Raw genomic sequence first — 26,439 nt, forward strand, 5'->3', positions numbered from 1 at the left:
TGGGATAACAAGCCTGGTACATATAAATTTCTTTGTTAAATTGACAAACTCATATAAGCTTGCAGCGTCCAGCGGGCATAACTGGACGCTGCAAGACGGAGGTTCCTGGGGTTGTGTCTGGGACCGGAGATATTGGCTAGTGTCATTCGCTTGCACAATCCAAGGAGCAGCTGACATGCCAGAGGCTGTGAGTGACCAGCCCAGGCGTGGGGGTTCTCACAGCAGAGCAGGGTCAGGCTGGCTCCCAGACTCAAGGACTGGAGTGACCCAGCAGATCACTGGTCCAGATAACACCAAGGGAACGTCACAGTAAGTAACTATCCAATAATTAAAACATATGCTATCTAAATCACCATAACACTCTTTGAACAGTAGGACGATCTACCTTTGCAGGGTTGCTGCGGCTCCATCTCAGGCCAGGGACAGTTGAGAAGGAACCGTGGAGGTCGGGTCGCACACGCACTAGACAAGGCGCCAATGGCACCACGACTGGCATGGGGCCTGCGGCTGGAGCTCTCCGAGTGAAGGTGCAGGGATGCACCAGCTCCTCAAGGGGAGCATCCACAGGGACATCACTAGAAGAACAAGCCTGGGATACTTCCTACTCTCCTCTCATGATGTACATGGATCTCAGCATCATCCTCCGTTTCCCCAGGGTACACCGCCAGCAGCAGTCCCATAGCTCCTTGGTGTCCTGGTCAGCTGGCAAGTCTGGCAGGTCTGCTGAGTCCTCAGTGCTGCAGAAGTCCACTTTGGGCTCCTGCTCCAGCAGCAGGTGGGAAGTGTCTGGCTCCTCCGGTGGCTCCATCCCAACTGAGCTGCAAGGCCAACCTTCTGTACTTCCTGTCCCACCCCTCAGCTTCCAGCGGAGCGGACGCCGGTGTCCTGGCTTCACCCACCAAGGGGCGGGCGCAGGTCCCTCCCTGTCAGTCTTGGAGGGAGGCCATGCCCCCTCGCTACAAGCCTTTAGTTTTACGACCATACTAGTGGAGAGAGATCACTTAGGACCCTGATTTCTTTTGAAAGACATAGGGCTGGAGTGGTTAAGCTGTCACACCATGGCGTAGCATTCTCTATGACAGAATAATTCTGTTCCGGGGGGTCACTTCCTGGCTTCAGAAAGCTATGGGGGGTTTCTTGCTACTCTTGCCAGTGCCATCAGAGCAGCACCTAGGCCAACGTCTGCAGTGTCTGCGCAGCTCCAACGTTCTGTCAAAATCTGGACTGGCCAGAACAGGGTTTTCCCACAAGTTTTTCTTAGCCTCACCAAACCCTCTTGACATGCCTTTGACCATATGGCTTTGGCTTGGTCTTTTTACATACGTTGATGTTTTGCAACGTCACTGACCCCCCAAACGAACTGTCGGTAATGGCTTACCAGACCTATGAAAGACTGGAACTGCTTCTTGGTGTGGGGCACAGATCATTTAGCAATAACTTCAACCTTTAAGGGATCAGGTGAGATTTGATCACCTACCCAACGTCCCAAATAAGGCATGTGGCTGCTCCAAGTTTATATTTAGACTTTTATAGTCAGAGCAGCCTCTGAGCTTTGACAACACAATTCCCACGTGTTTCTTGTGCTCAGGCCCAGAGTGCCGAACCCCGCTCTATAGCTGACGCAGGCCCTTGTGAAGTCCTGTCGTCCGTTTAACACGGGGGTCACCAGCCTCTGAAAAGTGGCTCCTGCAATAATTAACCCTAACAGTCACACTCTGAATTCACACAGTGCCAGAGCAGTAATAAACGCCGATCTTTTCCGTGACTTGGGTTGCAAAGGAATTTGCCAGTATCCTTTCACAGGGTCACACGTGGTAAGATGCCTAGCTTTGCTCACAGTATCTATCGCATCAATTCCAGGTGTAGGCTAAGCATCGGAGACAGTGACGCCCAGGGCTGGCTGGTCCTGGACAGGTGCTAGCAACATCCCCCAGGGGGAATTCAGAACTCGACAGATAATGGTGCTACGCACCTTTCACCAGGACGCGACTAACCAGCGAGTTTCAGCGTTCACATGACACCTCACGAGGCAGGCTTTGTACAAAGCTCATTACACTGGTGCATAGGGTGTGACCACAGGGTGCTCAGGGTCACAGCCCCATTTCACAGATGGGGAACCGCAGCACAGAGAAGGGGGATGAGTTACCCAAGGCCACTCAGCAAAGTCTAGGGCACAGCTGAGAACAGACCACAGGTTGCCCGCCTCCCAACCCTGTTCCTCATCCACTAGACCCATGGTCCAACTCTGCAGCTAACTCCCCCACTGTCCCACCCTGTCCATGGCTGCGGGTTTCCCCACAAGGGAGGGTCAGGGGGTTTTCTTTGCCCTTAATACAGGTTAGTCCCAACGCGGGCTGGTTCGTACACCACCCTCACACCTGTCGGAGCTGAAAGGCTGGAGCAGACAAGGCAGCACAGACGCTAACATGGGCTCAGCTGGCTGGCAAAGCCTGGCAGAGCTAGGGACCCCTCCGCCTTACCCAGAGCCACGTGGCCTGTGCAAAGTGTGCACGGCCTGGTCCCACGAGGCAGCGGGCCAACATGCCTCCAACGCCTGCTCTAGACAAGCCTAAGAGGGCAAAGCGGGAGGCACCAAGCGCAAACTTCCCCTGAGCCTGGCACGGCTGGAGCCTGGCTCCTGCAGTGACACCAGTCTGCAGGGACTCCCCACATGCTGAGCCCCCAGGAGCAGGGTCTATCACCCCAACCCTGAGCCCCTGGGGGAGCAGTGCCCCCGGGAGCAGGGCCTACCCCCCAACCCCGAGCCCCTGGGTCAGCACACCCCTGCCAGCACTGCCCCAACCCCAAGCCCCTGGGGGGAGCACACTCTCACCAGCAGTGCCCCAACCCTGAACCCCTGGGGGGAGCACACCCCTGCCAGCAGCACCCCCTCCGCACACAACACTGAATAGCACTCCGCCATAACCCCAAGCCCCTTGCGGGAGGAGCAGCATGCATGTTCCCCCCCAGCACGACCCCGAACCCCTCAGGGGAAGCAGTGCCCCTCCCCTGCCACAACCCTGAGTGCCCCAACCCCAATTCCCTGGGGGTAGCAGCACATGCCCCCCCCCCCCCCCGCCACGACCCCAAGCACCTGGGGGTGGGGGGAAGCAGCGTGTCTCCCTCTGCCATGACCCTGAGTGCCCGGGAGGAGCGACACCGCCCACCTGCCACAACCCCGTGCCATCCTCCCTGGCACAACCCTGAGCTCTCGGGGTTTCGGCACAGGGGGGAAGCAGCATCTCATCGCCACAACATAGGTAAGTCACAGCTCGCTGTTCTGAAATTCTTTTTTTTCCCATCCACAGAAATTTTTGCCAAAAATGTAGAAATGTTTGTTTTCAAATAACTTTTCACGTGGATACTTTTGAGTTTTTGGCCAAATTATTTTGACAAAAAAACACCCCCAAAACAATGACAGCTGAGATTCTCACGTAATCACATGACTCCAGCAGCTGGAGCCATATCATGGAGCATACCACATAAATACACTGAGACTCGTGACACAGGGCCGGGTTGGTGACACTGGGACAGGACAGGTTATGGAAGGGAACCAGTAATAACAATAACTACCTAGTGTGTTTCATGCCTAGCGCTCAGAGCTTTACAAAGGAGATCAGTATCATTAGCCCTACTTTACAGGTGGGGAAACTGAGGCACAGAAGGGGACGTGACTTGCCCAAGGTCACCCGGCTGGTCAGAATAGAACCCAGGGTTGCCTGTGTGCAGGGCTCTGCCTCACCGTTTAGCACCACCAATGCACTGCACAGGACTGGGGCAGTGTGTCAGACGCAGTCACCCCACCATACCCCATGAAGGCAAAGCCGGGCACCAGGGTTCCCTGGCTACTCCTGGGGCCTGGCTGCATCTCTGCCGCCCCCTCCATCTCTGGGTTTCCCGCTGCCTTCAGAATCCTTCCCCAAAAGGGTCACAGTTAGCTGCCTGGCCCATTAGCCTCTTACCCTGTTTAATGAAGAGAGCCCCCAGCCCCCGAGCAGCTGGTTTTGTTTACTCTCCCCTTATTTTAAAGAGGGACCTTTGCCCCTATTATCTGACCCCTTCTTTTATTTCAGTTAATTAAATTAAAGCCAACTTCCCAGAGCTCAGGAATTTCCGGATCTAGTGCGTTGCCTGCCGCTACAGGGAGAGTCTGCTTAGAATTATACCGCCCGTGTGCCCGGGGGCTGAGCGCACGGTCCCTGGTGGCCAGCCGGGAGGGGCAGCGGGTGGCGAGTGTGCGGGGAGAGCTGCTACCGCGGACCTGACACCTCTGCGCATGGCCAAAGAGCTTTGTCCCAGAGAGATGGGGGGCAGCCCCACCCCTGCCGGGCACACAGAGGGGGCAGCCCCACCCCTGCCGGGCACACAGAGGGGGCAGCCCCACCCCTGCTGGGCACACAGAGGGGGCAGCCCCAGGCCCGCCGGGCACACAGAGGGGGCAGGGCAGAGACACAGACACAATTATTTTGTGTTTTCAACCCGCTTTTTCCCATTTCTTTTACCAGCCCCAGCCCCTGGCCTGAGCCGGCAGCTCCTTCTGTGCTCACTGTGACCCCTTCTCCTCCAAGCTCACAGGTCCACACGCCGCGCACACACTTCCCGCAGGCCCCACGTGCACACCCCCAAACAAACAGGCCCTACCCGTGTGCCTGCCTAGTACAAACCAACCTCCGCTTCCTCCCTCCCCCACACAACGAGCCACACAACCAACACATCTCCACTCAGCCTTAATGCACCCGAGGCCGTCTCAGCCGCCCCCTGCCCACACCCCGCCAAACCCTCTCAAACCAACCGCACCAACACGCCCCCCACCCAAACCAAACCCCGCCCGACACACCCCCGACCCAAACCGAACCCTGCCCCCACACATGCCCCCCCGCCCAAACCGAACCCTGCCCCCCACACATGCCCCCCCGCCCAAACCAAACCCCGCCCGACACGCCCCCGACCCAAACCGAACCCTGCCCCCACACATGCCCCCCCACCCAAACCGAACCCTGCCCCCACACATGCCCCCCCACTCAAACTGAACCCTGCCCCCCACACATGCCCCCCCACCCAAACCGAACCCTGCCCCCGACATGCCCCCCACCAAACCCCACCAACACACGCCCCCACTCAAACTGAACCCTGCCCCTGACATGACCCCCCACCCAAACCCCACCAACACACACCCCCACCCAAATCGAACCCTGCCCCCGACATGCCCCCCACCAAACCCCACCAACACCCCCCCACACTCAAACTGAACCCTGCCCCCGACATGCCCCCCCACCCAAACCAAACCCCGCCCGACACACGCCCGCACCCAAACCGAACCCCGCCTGACACACCCCTGACACAAACCGAACCCTGCCCCCGACACATGCCCCCCTCACCCAAACCGAACCCCGCCTCCGACATGCCCCCCAAACCGAACCCTACCAACACGCCCCCCCCACCCAAACCAACCCCTGCCCCTAACACACATGCCCGCCCAAATGAACCCTGCCCTGACACATGCCCCCACCTCAACTGAACCCCCCTAACAAAGGCCCCCACACTGACACATGCCCCGGCTCAAACCAGCCCCCTGACAGGCCCTCTACCCAAAGTCCCCCCAACATACCCATGGCACCTGCCCTGACACCCCCCCCCCCAACTGAACCTGCCCACGCCCACGCTCTGAAGCCAGCAGCATTCCCTCTGTGTGCCAATGCCAGCGACTCCTTTGTTTTACGGGAACGTTTTCACAAGTGGCCCACGCCCCATAAGCAGCCGCACACACCGCGAGGCACCATGCGCACAGCTGAGCCCTGCGGCCGCAACGCCAGCTGTGCAGACCAACAGGGCTCACGGGTTAGTGGGCAAGAACAGGGCCTGCCCCTTTCCTTACTCAAGCAATCCGTTTTCAGCCTGGGCAAGGACACCAAGCGGGCATCGAAGTCCGGAGGAGGGGCCTGAATGACTGGAAAGACCTTCTCGACTCCTCTGCTCTGCAGGTGCAATCCTTGAGGGGTCTAGCCGATGACAAACTCACTCGTAACCAAGCACAATGAACAAAAGTATATATCAAAAGGAAAACGAGCAAGCCCCCGGTGCATTGTCAGTCCTACCCGCCAGACCCAACTATAAGAGACCCTCTGCATGCACGTCTGAGCCACTAACACACTGAGTCAATAATACTTCGTCCTGGAAGCAGGAGAGAGGGACACAGTGAATTATGTCAGTCAGCTCAAGAATATCTGGAACGTCTGGCAAATCTGCTTATAGAAACCCAAACAAGGTCATATTTTCATCCGAGAGATCTGAAGAGCGAGGGGAAAGCGGAGTTTACACCCAGCCAATCTGCCAGGCAGGGTTTGTTTTGGAGCTCCCTGGGTGGAGCAAGCGTAGCCTTTCAAAGGGATAACAGCTTTGACAAATTATACCCAATGTCCCCTGAGAATCGTCAGGATTTGGGAAAGCAATGTTCATATTTTAAGCTAGACACCAATTTGGTTTCATCAGCATTAAAATAAACTGTCACCTGCTAATAATTTTCTCGTTGGTTACAAAGGGCTTGTTTGGTGCGTGTGTGTTTGTTGGAACAAAGAGGGAAGAGACGCCATTCTGATCATTATCCACAGACACAATCCACTGCCAGCCCCCACAACTGGTTACGGATGCCACGCTGCAGACTTGGAATTCAAAGCCAGGACGAGGCCCCACAGACCAGAGGCGGCTCCATAGAAGTGTGGCCCTTACCTTACACACCTGGAAACAATCCAACAAGCCCTCCTGTTTCCCTTGGGGTGCTGCACGCGGCACCTCCCCAGCACGCAGCCAGGCAGCACCAGAGCAGCAGAACGCGGTCCACGGTCCCTGCCCCCAAAGTCCCCAGGAACTGGGAGAGGGAGCCCTGCCCTACTGAGTCAAGATGAATTTGCATTTATTTAGCCTGGGAGTTTGTTTCCGCTAACAGGCCCTGATCCAGGCAGCTTTCCACTGATTAGGACCTAGTAGAGGAAGCAAACTCCCAGCCTGAATAAATGCAATCTGCCCACAGTGTAATCCTGGGAAACAGACCCCCCAGCTGAATGCAGGTCACCCCTGCTCAATCTGAGCTTGGAAATAATAAATAATGCAACCCATGCTTCCAGAGGAGAGGGCTGTACAGCCGGCCTCCGAGCCCTCCTGCCCAACACCGCTGGCCAGGCAGCAAACCCCAGGAGCCGTACGCTCCAGCTAAGCCAACACCATTGCAATATTCGGGAACCCAGTGAGCCACACTCCCAGAAAGTCATGACTTGTAAAACCCCAGCAGTGCGCTTGGTGCTGTGCGCAGCTCAAGGATAAAGACAATTGGCTGCTGCCCCGAGGGGCACCCAGGCTGAGACACCAGACCAGAGAACGCAGGCGCAGTGAGGGGAGAGAATGTGCAATCTGAAATCCACTGGTAGGGCCCTGGGCTGGGGCTTGGTGGATTCAGGTGGGCCCGGGCCGCCACCCCCCCTGGTGGCAGCCCCTTGGGTATTGGCCACTAGGCCATACTGCCCTGTATCTCAGGGATGCTATTTTGATTCTGTCCGCTAGGCCACGGTGCGCTGAAGGCAGGGGCCGCTAGTCTGTGCTGCCCTGGACTCAAGGGCCACTGCTTTCACTCTGTCCCTTGGACTTCAGTGTGGTGAGGTCCAAGACAGTCAGGCAGACAGTAACCGCGGTGTCCACACACCCACTATCCACCTCGACCGGGGACGGGGTATGCATACACCACCACACTCTCTTTCTGCAGTTAATAAATCTGTTTCATACTTTACCTAAAAAGGTGTGTTTAGTCGAAGTGCTTAGGAAATCTCAGCTCAGATTACAAAGGCTGGTGCATTGTCCTCTTCACATCGAGGGAGGGGCAGACTGGGTAATAAACTGACACTGGTCAGGCTTCTGACCAGGCAGGATGGTACAGCTCTGGAGTGTAAGGCTGGGGAGCTGAGAGGAATTGGCTGGTACCTTTCTCTGTGTGATTCATGAGAGACTTTGGGAGCCTTCATGCAATCTAGCTGGGTGAGGGGCTCCACATGCAGTTGTACTGAGTGATCACAGCTCCTGGAGGGGTTTGCTGCTTGTGACCAGCAAAGCACTGAGAGAGACACCCAGGCTGGAGACTTAAGGGGGCTCAGTGGTGCCCCAGTTCCAGGATGCACCCCAGGGATCCCACCACAGTCACATCCTTAATGATATTCTTACGATCTGATGGATGCTTTGCCAATTGGTTATCAGCAGAGGGATGGTTCCTGCCAGAGTTTTCCTGTAAAGAACTTGTTTTACCCCGCCGGGGCACCCTCTTTCATAATGTGATTCAGACCCTGCACATGTGTGTGAAAGCATTGTCCTCTTTTTCCTTATTTGTATTGTGTCCCCCAAGAATATTGGGGTTCCCCATTTTTCATTGGTTGTTTGTAGTTCTTTTTATTCTCATTAGCATTTACACACACAGTGTACCCTGCGATTAGGGCATGTGTTCGAAAAGTGTGACTACCTGGGTGTCGTGTAGTCAAGATTACTCTTACTGTTCATTTTTTTGCAGTACCGCCCCTGGGTGCATCTTTTCCCATAATCTTGTGGCCTAGGGCCATTCTCTGGTCACTTACTTATGTCAAGCATTTCTTAAGCCTATGGTCTAGTCAGGCTAAGCTGACATCTGACAGGCCACAGCCTGCAGGCCTTGCATTTCAGCCATACTTACTTAGATACCGAATGCTACTTATCAGTCTTATCCTTCTATAACCCTACAACTTCACCCTATTTAGCAAACAATGATTATATGTGACATAGCAGATGAGTTAATTATAACATCACACAACACACAATAAATTAATGATAAAATGAACTAATTGGCTACATTATGCAGAAGTCCCAGAGGTGAATTGCCTCCTGGTACAGTTGGGTGGCTTGTGCTCCACGCTGGCTATTTATGTAAAACATGGCCACCCAATTATCGGTTAGAATTAACACATTTTCCCCTACTATGTGGGGGAGGAAGGCTGGGCCGGGTCAACGCACCACTCTTAACTCCGTGACATTTATATGAGTCTTTAGATCTTGAGACTAGAGGGACCCCATGTGAGCGTCCCAAGCCAGGGAGGATGTGTCTATGACTAGAGTGAGGGTTGACGGTAGGAGGACACAGAGGTCCCCCATGCAAACTTTCAGAAGGTCCATTCACCAATCCAGAGATAACAAAACTAAGATTCGCAAAAAGAAAAGGAGGACTAAGGTGCCACAAGTCCTCTTTTTCTTTTTGCGAATACAGACTAACACGGCTGTTACTCTGAAAACTAAGATTGGCACTTGAAGCACTTTGTCCAGCTGATGATGATTCAGGGCATACATTAGCCCTCCCTACAGCTTTCTGAGATGCAGCCTGGTGTGCTGAACTACCTAGGCACCTGCTGCCAGGAGACCCAAGTGACTAAGGCAGTTGCATGCTGTGGGGAGAGAACATGCTCTCAGCCACACCACTAGGTCCCATAACATTTCGAACCTGGATGTGGTAGAAAGGCCTTGGCCTTTGTGGAGTCTAAGACTGCCCCATGAACTCTATTCTCTGCACTATTTACTAGGAGTCCTAGCATGTCAAGATGGACAGGACTGTGGATGCTCTGGATAACACTTGAGCCTCAGACTGACCTCTGATCAGCCAGTTGTCCAGGTGCAGGAACATATGGACTCCGCATTTTCATAGATGCGCTGCCATCATGGTCATGCACTTCGTGAATATCCGAGCAGCAGATGACAGATTGAATGGAAGCACCGGGAACTGATAACGGTTCCCACCCATCCACCACAAATCTGAGGGGTTGTGGTGTATTGCCACATGGAAGTAAGCGTCCTTTAAGTCGAGAATAGCACACCAGTTTCCCTGTTCCAGGGAGGGGATAACTGAAGTTAGCATAACCAGGTGGAATTTTATTTTCTTTGGGAATTTGTTCAACTCTTAGATCTAAAATAGGTCTGAGGTCCCTGTGACGCATGGCCAGAAAGGGTTAAGCATCCTGCAGGATAAATGACCCAAATTCAGCCTTTAGAGACATGTTAGAAAAGTATGTAAATGGTAATTAGGGCCATTCCATGCAAGATAGGCTAGAACTTTGAAATGCAAACCTGTATGGTTAGAGAATTAGAGGTGATACTAATTTTATGTGTTTACTTATATCCTGTTAGATGTTACCCATGTAAACAGACAGTTCCTGTCTGTTACTATAGCTATTGATTCAGAGATCAAAAGGAAATATTAACATTTAGAGGAATCTTGGGTGAAATTGTGTCATTGACTATATGTCTCTTTAAAGCTGTACATGAGCTACTTAATGGATAAATTACCTTATGTTAATCCATGTGGTTGATTACCAGTGATGTTTGGGAAACAGAAGGTTACATCACCCAGGACTGTATGGTCAAGGGGCTGCTAGAAAACTGTAAAAAAAGATCAGGTCCCAAGAGTCTTTTAATCTCAGATCTGCTTGATGCTTCATGCAGGGGAAGCTTAAGTCAATAAAACTGAGATCTCCACTCCTAATCTGGATCACCCTAAATATGAACATTGGACTGTAACCTATGGACTAATTCGGAAAGAACTCTTTGCAACTACAAAGCTCACCATCTCCACTACGAATCTGATCTCAGAACTGTACTCATGTCTGTATAGATACTGATCTTTTAACCAATACTCCCTCTTTTCTTTTTTAATAAATTTTAGTTTAGTTAATAAGGATTGGCTGTAATTATATATTTGGGTAAGATCTGAAATATTCATTAACCAGGGAGGTAATGTGTCCAATCCTTTGGGATTGGTAGAACTTTCTTCTATGATGAATAAGATTTTCAGTAATCCTCATCACATTTGACTTGGGTGTCTGGGTGGAGGCCTGAGGCTGGGTTGCTTTAAGGGATCTGTGTTGCTGGCTTCTGGAGAACCAGGGAGGTGCTATAGAAGCTGCTTTGTGCTGGTTTGGTAAATCTAAGTATTGGAATATTCACCAGCTTTGGGAATTGTCTGCCCCGTTCTTTGCAGTTTACCCTAATTGAGTAACTTCAGTGTGGCTCCCCGGGACCGCAGTCACAGCCCCCTTTTGCCTTGGGAATGAAGAAGTTATGGGAATAGCCTTTCCCCTTGAGGTACAACAGGACTTCCTCTACGGTCCCTCTCTAAAGAAGAGACTACACCTCATGTTGAAGGACAATCTCTTGAGAGTGGTTCTTGTAGAGGGAAGGGGTGGGGGGAAAATGAACTGGAGAGCATATTCCAGTTCCACCGTGCTTAAGATCCAAGCACTTAGGAAGTGGGATAAGGAATTGGTAAATGAAAGGTGGGGAACCAATAGAACTATATCATAGGACACTTCCTATGACCCCGGCCCTTTCTCTTTGGCAGATCTTGGGATCGGGGAGCAAAAATTTTGTGCCTGTACAGCTGCTGTAGATGAAATTGTTTCCCTTTCATTGCTGGACTACAGATTTCAAGAGATTTTAGTGTTGCCCTGGAATCTTTTAGCCGATGGAGTCTATCATCCATTTTTTTCTGAAAACAACGAGGGATCTTTGAAAGGGAGGTCCTGGATGGTCTGCTGGACTTCTGGCGGTAGCCCGGATGACTGCAACCACGAACACCTTCTCATAGTAGTAGCTGACGCCATGGTTCGAGCAGCCAAGTCTGCACTACCTAAACTGTCCTGGACAGCAGTCCTGGCGACCAGTTTACCTTCTTCTATCATTCCTGTAAACTCCTGTCTACAGTCCTCTGGTAACTTCTCTTTACATTTTGTTTTCCCCATGACTCAGAGTGACTCTTGGTTTGCAATCCTGAGTTGCAGACTTCCTGCCGAATAAAGCTTGTGATCAAACAGATCCAGCCTCTTCAAATCTTTGTCTTTTGGCATCGATGCTTGTTGTCCCCGTCTCTCGCGCTCATTGGCAGCTGCCATTAAGGGAACCTGAGGAGGGAGGAGAGCAGAAATGGTCATGCCCCTTTAAGGGGATGTAGCACCTCCTCTCAGCTTGCTTTGCCGTGGGAGGCCAGAAGGAAGGCGTCTGCCAAAACACCTCAGCTGGCTCCATGAGGACGTCGTTGGCTGGCAGAGCTACCCTGGCAGGGACTGTCGATATCAGAACGTCCACCAGCTTGTGGGAACATCCACACCCCTCCTCTGCCTGGATGTCAAGCACAGAGGCCATACTTCTCAGTAGATCTGGATGAGCCCCTGTCGTCCTCTGGCAGCAGGGAATCTGGTGATGAGACGACACAGGTGCTGGAACTAGAGGTCCAGGCGGGTGGGAGGGGACGGGCTGCCGCACCCCCTGGCTTAAAATGGTTTCCATTACAGTATATCCAGGGTTTACAGTTGGTTTAATAGCTCTCAGCAGCCGCACTATAAACATTGTTCCAGCGCCCCGTGAGACGAGAATGCCACAGACTTCTGAGGTGGTGGCTGACCTATGTCTTGTGGTGAAGAAGCTGCCTGAGAGACTTCTGGCTGGTTGGTACGGATCTTGGGGCAGAACCCGCTGAGACTGGAGGGGTGACAGTACAGGCTTGCCCCTTGACTGCTCCAGCTTTTGTGGAAGCTTGTGACGTTGCACTCTATATGTTTATGAAAATATGCTTATGAGTGTGACTATAATGTAACTGGAATATGCTTTATGCAAAAGGTCTCTTGTAAGGTGTCATTACAAAGCTTATAATCTACTGAGTGTGGTCATCCTATTTGTATGAACGTACCGTTCTTGTATCTGAAACTAGGAGTATGAAATATAACTCTGAGGTTCTATTGTAATTATGCAAAGTGTGGGCCATTAATGGTGGTTTGGAATCTTGATGGCTCCCATTAACCAGGACAACTGGTTGTAAATGGCTCTGTTTACTTGTAAGATTTCCTGTATACGTGTGTGCCAGCGAGTGGGTAATGAAGTCTCACAGGACATGTGATCATGTCACCTGAACTGGAATCCATCTTTAACCTTGTGCTTTTCCATTTAGAAGGAGGGGTGGGAACCCAGAGAGAGAGAGACAAAGGATTCCCACCTTGTGCCAAAGCTATTAAAGGGGGTGGAACAGAACAATTGGGGCTGCAGTCATGAGAAATCCCCTAGTTACCACCTGAGCTGGAATTAACAAGGACTGTACCAGGGGAAAGGATTGGACCCAGACTAGGAAGGAGTCTAGTCTATGAAAGAAGCTTATTGGAACATCTCTGAGGGTAAAATTTATCTGTAATCAGTTTCTTAACGTATTAGGCTTAGACTTGCATGTTTTTGCTTTATTTTACTTGGTGACTTACTTTGTTCTGTCTGTTATTATTTGAAACCACTTGAATCCTACTTTTTATACTTAATAAAATCACTTTTGTTTATTAATTAACGCAGAGTAAGTGACTAATACCTGGGGGAGCAAACAGCTGTGCACATCTCTCTATCAGTGTTATAGAGGGTGGACAATTTATGAGTTTACCCTACATAAGCTTTATACACAGTAAGTAAAGTGGCACTGCAGAGATCTCTCAGGGGATGGCCTCGACAGACCTGGCACAGGTTCCAGAGGCAGCAATCTCCTCTCCCTAGGCGAGGAGTGCTCCAGGGGCAGCTTCTCCCCTGCATGTTTCACAGAGTCTCTGCCTCTACTTGGCCCTGGTACCGAACCTGAGGAAGGCCTGAGCCTTTTCTTCAGTACCGCCAAAGAGAGAGAGAGAGGAGAGGAGACGACATCTCCAGTGGGGCACTCCACTCTGAAACTGACTTACGGGGGGCGCTTTCCCCAGTGATGACTCTGATGGAGGGCAAAGTGCTGCCTCCCTAAGTAAGCATGTGAGCCGCTATGTTGTTCTTTCTTTGAGTGGGGCTTGGTCCCTTCACAAAAGGGACATTTGTCACTAATGTGGGATTTTCCCAAATGTTGTAAGCAGGCCAGGTGTGGGTCGCTGACAGGCACAGGCTTAGCACAAGTCCAGCAGGACGTAGCCCTGGAGATCCAGGCATCGTTCTGGTACCGATCCTGGTACCGAAAGATAAAAAGTGGTCAAAAAAGGCCTAAAATGCAAACCTAGCACTGAGAACTGGCTAATTTCTAACAGCAACAGGCTATATACACACAGGAGTGAGGGACGCATTTGTCGCACGCAGCCTGGCTTTGCTCTGACAGCCATCGGTGGCAGTAAGAAGGAGCTGAGAGGGCGCAGGGTGGCTCTGCCCTCTCAAACCAGGGTGGCGACAGAGGGCTCTCGGAGCACCCTGCTGGGTCCCGCAGAGGGTAACATTCTCCAATCACTGTGCACAAGGTGCGCACCTACAGTGGAACGTGCCCGTGCAAACACTCCAAGACGAACCGGGAAAGCGGATGCTCATGGGGAAGGGGAGAGGACATGGAATAATTTACACCAAAAAAAGCCAACACCCTATGGTGGCCAGTGCCGCTAGTCAGGGTTTGGTTTTTAACATACCCCTCATTGTCAGGGGAGTCGCTGGGGCTCAGCACGCTCCCTGAATCATAGGAAGTGGTTCCTGACTCTCTAGCAGGATTAGGGTCATGGGCAGCACATCCCATAGGCTGGGGAAGGCTGTGCCTACCCAAACAGCCCGGCGCAGCCCCACCCATGCTCCTCCCCGAAGCTCTGCTTAGTGCTTGCCCTTCCCCCTTGACCCCAGCCCTGGCATGGTGCTCCTCTCTAGGGAAGCAGCTTGCTGGGGCTAGGGCGGCTGGGACTTGGAGTGGCTGGGGCCGCCCAGCGCTGGGGAGAGGTGGGTGAGGCTGGAGGCACTGAGGCTGCCCGCCCTGTGCTTGGGTGGGCCACGGTGGGGCCACGCCGCCTGCCCTTTGCTCGGGGGCCAAGGGAGGGGGCCTTGTGCCTCCCGGGTCCTCGTGTTGGGGGGTGGGACTGGCTGGGAGCTAGCCTCCCGCAGCTGGTGGTTCACGCACCGCCCATGATTAGGGTACACAGGACAGCTCAGGCTGTCTGGCATGAGGCATTCCCACTATTTGCCCAAGACTAAGGCTACGATTTTTTCACGGAAGTCACGGAATCCGTGAATTCAGCCCTGTCAGCTGGAAGCTTCAGGGTTCCCCCACTGCTCCCTGGGGCCGCGGGTACCAGGGCCTCCCAGAGTTCCCAGCCATCACAGGCAGCAGCTCCTGGCTGCAGTGGGCGGTGGGGTAGCCCTGCAGTTCCCCGTGGCTATGGGTGCCAGGACCCCGGCGTATTTCCCAGCCAACACGGGTAGCGGGGCCCCAGCGGAGGTGGGCAGCGGGGGTCCCCTGGGGCTCCGAGCTGCTGCAGGCAGCACCCCAGCCCTGCGGCCCCTGGCCAACACAGCCAGTGGGGCCCTCCCGAGCTCCCTGCCACCATGGGTGGTGGGACCACAGCTCCTGACCACAGCGGGGCCCCCGCAGCTCCCAGCCAACACAGGGGGTGGCCCCTGAGCTCTGAGCTGCCGTGGGTGGTGGGGCCCCAGAGTTCTGAGCTGCTGGGGTCACTGGGGATCCTTCAAAGCTCCTGGCCCCCACAGGGAGGGGGGACCCCCAGAGCTCAGAGCCTGGGAACCCTGGAGCTCCAAGCCCCCACAGGCAGGGGGGACCCCCAGAGCTCAGAGCGGCCCCCACAGCTTTCCAACCTCTGGAGGCAGCTGGCCTCCCCATTTGGTCAGGGATATTTTCAGTAAAAGTCAGGGACAGGCCACGGGCTTCCAGGAATTTTTCTTTATTGGCTGTGACCTGTCCCTGACCATTACTAAAAATATCTCTGACAACATCTTCACCTTACCCATGACATACGAACATGCTCCAAGCCTCTCTACCAATGGCACTATTAACACTCATTTTGTAATTTGGGGAGTCAGGTGAGAAATCAAGCATTAACCTCTGGCTGACAATCCCATCCTGGACTGGAATCTGGGAGTTTACATAAAAGATTTCCATGGAATCTATTCTCCAGCCCTGTATCCTAGTTACAGTGCTGTGTAGTGGTTTAAAGGTTATTCCTATAGGTGGATTCCCCCTGGACACCCAGTCTCTGTTTCCCATGTAGGGATGGCAGAGAACCCAGCTCTACATTACTCCTGGGCAATAATGTATTTTCCATTGGACTGAGTTTTCTCTCTCTAGCTCTGGTGGGTTTAGATTCAGGCCACCAGCATGTGAGAGGCCACAGCCAGAGGTGCAAAGAGAAGCAGGATACACAGAAGGACTTTCAAATTGTCCAGTGACGCACCGCATGCAGCTTTCTGCTCCCCTGTCCAGTGCAGCCTGGCCTAGCCCTGAAGCTGTCTGCCTACCTTACGAGGTATCAGGTACCCAGGCAACAAATGAAGCTTGGGGAAGAGCTTTTTCCACTTCCTGCAATTTGGTAGAACAATCTGGTAGCTGGGAGGGGTGACTGATTATTCCGAGATTCCAAGACCCAAAGAGTCACTGTGGTCACCTAGTCTGACCTCCTGTATAGCACAGGCCAGAGAACGGCCCCAACATAATGCCTAGCGCAGATCCTTTAGGAAGGCAGTGTCAGTGCTGGAGATCCATCCCAGCCCTTGCTAAGTTGTCCCAATGGATAATTACATTCACCATTAAAAATGTACACCATATTTCCAGCCTTAATTTATCCAGCTTCACCTTCCTGCCCCTGGCTCTTTGTAGACCTGTCTCTGCTAGACTGGAGAACCCATTATTAAATATTTGTTCCCCAGGTAGATACTTACACACCCAGCCCAGGGCAACATGCGTCCCTGCCATGGCGTGTTTCCGAGTGAGCTGCCAGGGGATGGCCTTTTTCTCCACTTAAGCACAGTACAGTGGCTGAAGAGGTGGCTTCCAGGGGGTCTGTCCCTTTCACAGTGACCTTTTGAACCTAGACAAGATGTTAACTCTGCCCTAAACATCTCATTGCTGCACAGCTGCTAGTTTGGGAAAGTAAAAAGAATGGTGAATACCTACTGTTGCCAGGTAACAGCATCCACTGTGCGGCCAGCCACCTTCATGAACCTACAGGAAACAAATGAAGAAACCATGTAAGCCTGATATTGTGACAGTGGTTGATGAGCGCATGACAAATCCAAATGCAACAGACACTCCTCCCAACTCACATGCTGGCAGACACAGTCACTGCACCAGCTGCTGCTGAACTGGATTACTGTATCCTTCAATGGAAAGAACCAACCAACCAATTATTGTAAGTGTCTGTTGCATCTCCAGCTCAGAGCACAGGAGGAGGAGAAAGCTAACCCAAGATCAAGGCCTTGAGCATTCTTTCAGGACGTCAGATCTAGGAGGATTATGGAAGCACTTTAGGAGCTCCATAGTTAAGGTTCCAATAAGGTATGTGCATGAATTAGTCTCTTGATAGTTCATGACTCAGAAGTCTAAGCCCATGGAAGAGCTCATCCCCACACAACAGTCATGTTAAATTAGAGTTAAGGCTGTTCAAGTTTATTTCCTCACATGCCTAATGCCAAAAACAAGGAGGTTATAGATTATAGGTACCATTCACACCCAGTACACCACCAGCCTCCAAGCCTTAGCTTACTGCCACCAGTACACTAATGGCATCTCTAGTCATCAATACCATCACCCTCAATGCACACATCAGAAACCATGCTCCCCAAAATCACACTGCAACGCACAGTCTGTGACTAGTTCGTTATAAAACACATTATAAATATACATACAAAAATATTGATTTGTACATTTTAATGACAGTTGTGTGCGTGTGTTCAGCAGTGCGCATTGTACTGTGATATTTTTGGGAAGTCACACTGTAACTATTGTGACATGCGTGAGTGTTCTCCAGACCAGTCTCATCACTTGCCCTGTAACCTGGGGGGCCCTGCAATGCCTTGCTGCTGTAGCTCCCAACCTGGCTTGCTCACAAACAGCCACCAGCATGCAGGTGCCCCTGCGTCTGTGTGTAACTGCAGCCTGCCAGCCACATTCTGGTTCTAACCAGTCTCGGTTACTACTGCAGGGTGACCACAACACATCCCCAGTCTCAGATTCCTCCCCAAAATGTATGCTCTGAACCATTCAGCTGTTTCCCGGACAGTCCAGAGATATTAGGTCCATTGTCCCACTAAGGGAACAATACACAACTTGCCACCCAAAATGGAGTTACCCAGACAATGTAACTTAAACACACTGGATTGGATTAAACAATAAAACCAGTTTATTAACAAAGGCAGATAGGATTTTAAGTAAGACTGAGTACAAGTCATGAGGCATAAAAGTCAGCATTGTTTATAAGAAAAAGAAAGATAAGTACTTCCTAACATAACAAACTAGATTTAATTCCAGGTAAATTCCTTACCACATCCTCCCAGCTATATTACTGAGCAAAATCTTCAGAGCAAAGTCCAGCAGTTTGTTCTTTTGTATTCTTAGGGGCAAAGAGGGAGATGGATAGGGAGAGAAATCCCTTGCAGTGTTTGCTCCTCACTTTTATCATTCAGCCTATTAATTTCATTTGGTGGTTCCTAGTTCATGTAATGAAAAGGAGTAAATAACACTTCCTTATTTACTTTCTCCATACCAGTCATGATTTATAGACCTCTATCATATCCCCCCCTTAATCGTCTCTTTTCCAAGCTGAAAAGTCCCAATCTTATTAATCTCTCCTCATACGGAAGCCGTTCTATACCCCTAATAATTTTTGTTGCTCTTTTCTGAACCTTTTCCAAGTCCAATACATCTTTTTTTGAGATGGGGCAACCACAACTGCACGCTGTATTCAAGGTGTGGGCATACCATGGATTTATATAGAGGCCATATGATATTTTCTGTCTTATTATCTATCCCTTTCTGAATGATTCCCAACATTCTGTGTGCTTTTTTGACTGCCACTTCACACTGAGTGGATGTTTTCAGAGAACTATCCACAATGACTCCAAGATCTCTTTCTTGAGTGGTAACAGCTAATTTAGACCCCATCATTTTATATGTATAGTTGGGATTATGTTTTCCAATGTACATTACTTTGCATTTATCAACATTGAATTTCATCTGCCATTTTGTTGCCCAGTCACCCAGTTCTGAGAGATCCTTTTGTAGCTCTTTACAGTCTGCCTGGAACTTAACTATCTTCAGTAGTTTTGTATCATTTGCAAATTTTGCCACCTCACTGTTTACCCCTTTTTCCAGATCATTTATGAATATGTTAAATAGGACTGGGCCCTGCACAGACCTCTGGGGGACACCAATATTTACCTCTCTCCATTCTGAAAACTGATAATTTATTCCTACCCTTTTGTTTCCTATCTTTTAACCAGTAACTGATCCCTGAGAGGACCTTCCCTCTTATCCCATGACAGCTTGCTTTGCTTAAGAGCCTTTGGTGAGGGACCTTGTCAAAGGCTTTCTGAAAATCTAAGTACACTATATCCACTGGATCCCCCTTGTCCACATGCTTGTTGACCCCTGTCACTGTGCTTTCTTGGATCACAACTGAGAATACCAAATTCAGGACAAACTGCTGAGAAATAGGGCAGATGAACCCCAAAACTGGCAGTTACTCTCCCATTTGGTATACCAAACCAGCAACAAAAGTAAACTTCTGTCTCACCACACTGGCTAACAAGAAGTCAGAAAAGCAGTTTCCTGAGGCATTCCAGTCCTGGATTCAACACCCAGACACTTGACTTAAAGATGAGTGGTTCTTTAAAACCAGTGCCTTGCATGGTGACAGGTTTCACAGTGGTAGCCATGTTAGTCTGTATCAGCAAAAACAACAAGGAGTCCTTGTGGCACCTTAGAGACTAACACATTTATTTGGGCATAAGATTTCGTGGGCTAAAACCCACTTCATCAGATGCATGGAGTGAAAAATACAGTAAGCAGTATAAATATTACAGCACATGAAAAGATGAGAGTTGCCTTATTAAGTGGGGGGTCAGTGCTAATGAGGCCAATTCAGTTAAGGTGGAAGTGGCCTATTTCACCTTAATTGAATTGGCCACATTAGCACTGACTCCCGACTTGGTAAGGCAGCTCCCATCTGTTCATATACTGTGTATATATGCCTGCTGCTGTATTTTTCACTCCATGCATCTGATGAAGTGGGTTTTAGCCCATGAAAGCTTATGCCCAAATAAATTTGTTAGTCTCTAAGGTGCCACAAGGACTCCTCGTTGTTTTTTCTTTAAAACCAGTTTAATCAAACAAAGAGTTCTTCTGATCCCAAAGGACCAGCTACACACCCAGGTCAATATACAACTCAGATCTTACCCAAAAATCACACTGTTGCCAATCTTTTAGTATCCAAAATCTAAAGGTTTATTTATAAAAAGAAAGAAAGAAAGAAAGAAAGAAAGAAAGAAAGAAAGAAAGAAAGAAAGAAAGAAAGAAAGAAAGAAAGAAAGAAAGAAAGAAAGAAAGAAAGGTGAGAGTTAAAATTGGTTAAGGGAATCAAATACATACGGTGACAGGGTCGGGCTAGATGGCTACAGGAGAGTAACAGAAGGCAGATATATTAGCCCCAGGCTAAGTAGGTCCCTTTTCCATGGGTAAGGTAACAGGGAAGGTTCCAGAACAATCAGGAACCTTCTGGAGACAATTAAGACAGGCTGATTAGAACACCTGCAGCCAATCAAGAAGCTGCTAGAATCAATTAAGGCAGGCTAATCAGGGCACCTGGGTTTTAAAAAGGAGCTCACTTCAGTTTGTGGTGTGCATGTGAGGAGCTGGGAGCAAGAGGCACTAGCAGCTGAGAGTGGGAACGCGGACTGTTGGAGGACTGAGGTGGACAAGCATTATCAGACACCAGGAGGAAGGTCCTGTGGTGAGGATAAAGAAGGTGTTGAGAGGAGGCCATGGGGAAGTAGCCCAGGGAGTTGCAGCTGTTGCACAGCTGTTCCAGGACAGCTGCATTCCACAGGGCCCTGGGCTGGAACCCGGAGTCGAGGGCGGGCCCGGGTTCCCCCCAAATCCTCCCAACTCCTGGTCAGACACAGGAGGAGTCGACCTGGACTGTGGGTTCACAAAAACAGCCAAGCTGAGGGCTGCCGTGAAGCTCCAAGGCGAGCAAATCCGCCAATAAGCGCAAGACCCACCAAGGTAGAGCAGGAACTTTGTCACAATACAATAATTGCAAAGTTCTTGGTTCAGGCTTGTAGCGGTGATGGAATAAACTGCTGACTTAAGTCAAGTCTCTGGTTGCTTCCAAATCATTGGAAGGTCCTCAGTCCATTTGTTAGATGCTCGTATTAGTATAAGTCCATAGTCCAGAGGCTTGAGCAGGAAAGAGGTAAAATGGAGATCTTTCCAGGGCCTTTTATATCTTCCTCCATGTGCAGGGAAACCCATTGTTTCAAACAAAGCCCTCAGCAGAGCTAGTGGCAAATTACAGGTAAAAAATGGAGTTTGCAGTCACAAGAGCAAGTGACATGTCTATGCATAAATTCACTTAGTCATAGCAGGAAAGCGAATTATCTGTAGATAGGCGTCTCCCATCGTCCATTATGAGTTAAATGTTCCTTGATGAGCCACTTAATTTGAATAGTCCCTTCAAGATGTGCAGGCTATTCCCTTGTCTACTTCCTTGGGGACATGCCCCTCCCACCATTTCCTTTATGGATCCCTTTTGGTTTTTAGATAGCTAAAAAGCTCCTTGTGCAGCCAAATTGGCCTCCTGTGGCTCTTATCTTTCCTCTGTGTTGGAATAGCTTGATGTTGAGTCTCCAATTTACAGCTTTTAGGAACTGCCAGTCTCCTTCGACTCCTTTTCTTCTTAACTGGTCTTTCCATGGCATCTCGCCTGCTATTTCTCGGAGTCGGTTGAAATCGCCTGTCTGAAGCCCAGTTTGGCTGTTTCCGAGGATCTTGAATTCTATCAGATCACGATCACTTCCTCCCAAGTTCCCGACCACCTTCCCGTTCACAAGTAATTCATCCCTGGTGGTCAAAATCAGATCCCAAATGGTTGACCCCTTAGTTGTTTCCTCAACTTTTTGGATTAGAAAGCTGCCCCCTACACATGCTCAGAACTCGCAGGCGCATTATGGTTATGCTGCAATCATAGGCGCCAGCTCCGGTTCTGGAGCACCCCCTGGGGAAAACAGTGGGTGCTCAGCACCCCCCAGCGGCCCCACTGAGCAGCTCATGCGTTTAAATAGCTTTATTGGGTTATATTTTGTCAATTTCAAATTTTATTTTAAGTAGGTTTATTTTTATGAATAACTCGTCTTTAATTTCAATAACCTGATTTCAATCAAATTTTTAACTTTTTAAAAATGATCAATTTTTGTCCATCCTGACCTGAACACTTGCTATTTTTTCAAAGGGATCACGGTCTAAAAGTATTTTCATCGGGCAGAGATTTCTGGTGATAGGTGGCTCTTTAATTCATCAGGAAAAGGCAGACTGAGATCCAGTGGCTGGCAGCTGAAGCTAGACAAATTCAGACTAGAAATGAGGTGCAGGTTTGTGCACTGATTCATTAACAACTTAGAGGGGGCGGATTCTCCATGCCTGGCAGCCTTTAAGGCAAGACTGGATACCTTTTCCAAAGAGACACTGCAGCTCAAAGACCTGGATGATCATAAACGGTCCCTTCTGGCCTTAAATTGATGACTAACGCTATGGGGCCTCTGTGTGCTACTCTAACAATAACAGTGTCCCCTGAACCAAGGCTAGTCAAGCACAGCACACCCGTACTCTAATGAACCCCTCGGAACGCAAGCCGGTTCTTTGTTATAGCCAGGAGTTCGTTATAGCAAAAGAGATCCGTGGAGGCGGGGGCTGACAGCTCCTCCAGCCCCAGCACCGCAGTGGGGCTTGAGGTGGGATCCAGGGACCAGGTTCGTTGTAGTCCAAGGTTCGTTATTGTGAAGAGCATTATAGTGAGGGTGTACGGTACGTATGTGCCAGCAACCTCCGCACAGGAATTACATTATACACTGGTAAGAATCCTTATCTAGTGCTTGTCATCCCTAGGTCTGGCTCTGCGAAGGAGGTGAAGGATTACTACTCTGAGTTAAACTCCATAGTTAAAGATGAGCCAGAAGTTTTAAGTTTAATGAGATCTTTAAGCCTTTGGTTTTTGTCATTTTACTGATATTTGTACAAAATAAACACAAAGTTTTTGAACCCTGAGCAGAATTAGAATCTTTCACAGTCGTCTGAACATTGGTATTATGCAGAAAGAGTAAGAAGAGTTCCAGAACTGACCCTTTTTTCCCCCTGAAGTTTTTTCACTTGATTGTCTCATCTTTGCTTTCTATTAATTTTGATGGCATAAATGGGCCCAAAGAGTCAAAGATGGCCTTGTCATTGGCCAACATTAACCAGTGTTAAACAAGGTTCAGGTTTGGTGTACAGAGACCACAGCCTGCTTACTATCATGACAAAAATAACATTCAACAACCAAATCTGGTCCAAAAGGTGAATCTAGCTGGACCGTTTGGTAATAGTGATCATAATATAATTAAATTTAACATCGCTGCGGCAGGGAAAACACCACAGCAACCCAGCATGGGAGCATTTAATTTCAGAAAGGAGAACTACAGAAAAACGAGGAGGTTAGTTAAACAGAAATTAAAAGGTACAGCGCCAGACGTGAAATCCCTGCACGCTGCATGGAAACTTTTTAAAGACACCATAATAGAGGCTCAACTTAAATGTATATCATAGAATCATAGAATCATAGAATATCAGGGTTGGAAGGGACCCCAGAAGGTCATCTAGTCCAACCCCCTGCTCAAAGCAGGACCAATTCCCAGTTAAATCAAATATCCCAAATTAAAAAACATAGTAAGAGAACCGAAAAAGAGCCACTGTGGCTAAACAACAAGATAAAAGAAGCTGTGAGAGGCAAAAAGACATAAAAAAAAAAAGGATAGCTAATGTGATTCCAATTTTTTTAAAGGGCTCCAGAGGTGACCCCGGCAATTACAGGCCAGTAAACCTGAATTCAGTGCAGGGCAAACTGGTTGAAACCTATAGTAAAGAACAAAATTGTCAGACACGTAGATGAACATAATTTTGGGGGGAAGATTTTGGAGTCATTCTGGATAGTTCTCTGAAAACATCCACTTAATGTGCAGCGGCAGTCAAAAAAGCAAACAGAATGCTGAGAATAATTAAGAAAGGGATAGATAATAAGACAGAAAATATCATATTGCCTCTACATAAATCCATGGTATGCCCACATCTTGAATACTGCATGCAGATGTGGTCGTTCCATCTTAAAAAAGATGTATTGGACTTGGAAAAGGTTCAGAAAAGGGCAACAAAAATGATTAGGGGCAGGGAACGGCTTCCGTATGAGCAGAGATTAATAAGACTGGGACTTTTCAGCTTGGAAAAGAGATGGCTAAGGGGGGATATGATTGAGCTCTATAATCATGACTGGTGTTGAGAAAGTAAGTGAGGAAGTGTTATTTATTCCTTCTCATAACACAAGAACTAGAGGTCACTGAATGAAATTAACAGGCAACAGATTTAAAACAAACAATAGGAAGTATTTTTTCACACAAGGCGCAATTAGTCTGTGGCGCTCCATGCCAGAGGATGTTGTGAAGGCCAAGACTATAACAGGGTTCAAAAAGGAACTAGATAAGTTCACGGAGGATAGGTCCATCAATGGCCAGTGGCCAGGATGGGCAGGGATGGTGTCCCCAGGCTCTGTTTGCCAGAAGCTGGAATGGGCGATGGGGGATGGATCACTAGATGATTCCCTGCTCTGTTCATTCCCTCTGGGGCACCTGACATTGGCCACTGTTGGAAGACAGGATACTGGGCTAGATGGACCCTTGGTCTGACCCAGTATGGCTATGCTTATGTTTTTATATTCTTAAATTCATGGATGACAGGAGAGGTCCCAGAAGACTGGAGAAGGGCTACTGTGGTGCCCTGCTTTACAAAGGGGGGAAAGAGGAGCCGGGGAGCCATAGACCAGTCAGCCTGACTCCGATATCTGGGAAGCTGCAAGAGCAATGTATCAAACATTCTATGTGTGAACACCAGGAGGACGAAGGGGTGATCACCAGCAGCCAGCCTGGATTTAGCTTCCAAACTAGCTGGATTTCCTTCTCTGACAGGCCGACTGGTTTGATGGATAGGGGGAAATGTGGTGGACATTATACTTAGACGGCTTTTGACACAGTCCCATGACATTCTGATAAGCGAGCTGGAGAAACGTGGTCTTGGCAGAACTACCATTGAGTGGATACAGAATCGGTTAAACCACCGCAAACAGAGTAACTATTAATGGAATGATGTCAGATAGGAGGGAGGTCTCAAGTGGGGTTCCACTGGGATCTGTTCTGGGTCTGGTGTTTGTTTAACATCTGTACTAATGACCTGGGTGTGGGGATAGACAGCACACTGATCAAGTTTGCCGATGACACGAAGCTGGCGGGGAGGTTTCCAACACTTTGGAGTATGGAGCTACAATTCAGAGGGATCTTGATAAGTTGGAGAACTGGGCTACAGACAACACAATGACATTCAGCAAAGACAAAGGTGAGGTGCCACACTTAGGAAAGAAAAACCAACTGCACAAATACAGAATGGGGGATAACTGGCTTGGCAGCAGCACGGCTGAGAAGGATTTGGTGGTTGTGTTGAGGTTGTGATCCACCAAGAGTCACCAGTGTGATCCTGTTGTAAAAAAAGCAAATGCAATTTTGGGTTGCATTACCAGAGGCAGAGCACGCAAGTTACAGGAGGTGACAGTACCGCTCTGCTCGGCGCTGGTGAGGCCTCAGCTGGAGAACGGTGTCCAGTTGGGGTCGCCAATGTCTAGAAAGGATGTAGAGAAACTGGAAAGGATCCAGGGGCGAGTGACAAAGATGATCAAAGGCACGGGTGGCAAGTATCGCAGGCCGGGTGAGGCTACGCATCCCCAAACAGCCCCAAGTAGCGCCGCCCATGATCCGCCCCCAGGCCCCTTCCTGCTTGCCGCTCCCTCCTTGGCCCCAGCTCAGGCAAGCTGCTCCCTTCCTGGAAGTGGACTGGGACTGGGGCTAGGGCAGGCCAGCCTGCTGCCGGGACTCAGGGTGGCTGGGGCCGCCCGGCACTGAGAGGCCCCCGGGCCCTGGGGCCACACCACCCAGGGCTGGGCGTGCGCCGCCCAGCACTAGGGGCGCTGGGAACGGAGGGTCAGCAGGGCCTCCTGTAGAAGGGATGTGGCAGGGGCTAGCCTCCCTGAATGGGAAGCTCATGCGCCACCCATGATCAAAGGGACAGAATGCAAGCCATATGAGCAAAGGCTGAAAGAACTGGGTATGTTCAGTTGGGAAAAGAGGAGATTAAGGGGGGAATATGATTGTGGTCTTCAAATACTTGAAAGGCTGCCATACAAAGAGATGGAGAAAAGTTGTTCTCTTTTGCCACAGAGGGCAGGACAACGGGCAATGGGTTCAAACTACAGCACAGCAGATGTAGATTAAATTTCAGGAACATCTTTCTAACTGTAAGAGCAGTCGGCCAATGGATCAGATGCCTGGGGAGGT

General features: G+C 50.0%; 1 protein-coding gene across 1 annotated transcript in view; it reads right to left on the reverse strand.

The window, feature by feature from the left end:
- Nucleotides 1-26,439, reverse strand: part of HPSE2 (heparanase 2 (inactive)) — a 272,331-nt gene that overhangs the window by 57,018 nt on the left and 188,874 nt on the right. The window contains exon 6 of the mRNA XM_073354666.1: nt 16,934-16,981. Coding sequence (XP_073210767.1) covers nt 16,934-16,981 — 48 coding nt within the window. The remainder of the gene's footprint in view (nt 1-16,933; nt 16,982-26,439) is intronic.

Source organism: Lepidochelys kempii, chromosome 7 (assembly GCF_965140285.1).
Source record: "Lepidochelys kempii isolate rLepKem1 chromosome 7, rLepKem1.hap1, whole genome shotgun sequence".
In the NCBI taxonomy this organism is placed as follows: Eukaryota; Metazoa; Chordata; order Testudines; family Cheloniidae; genus Lepidochelys; species Lepidochelys kempii.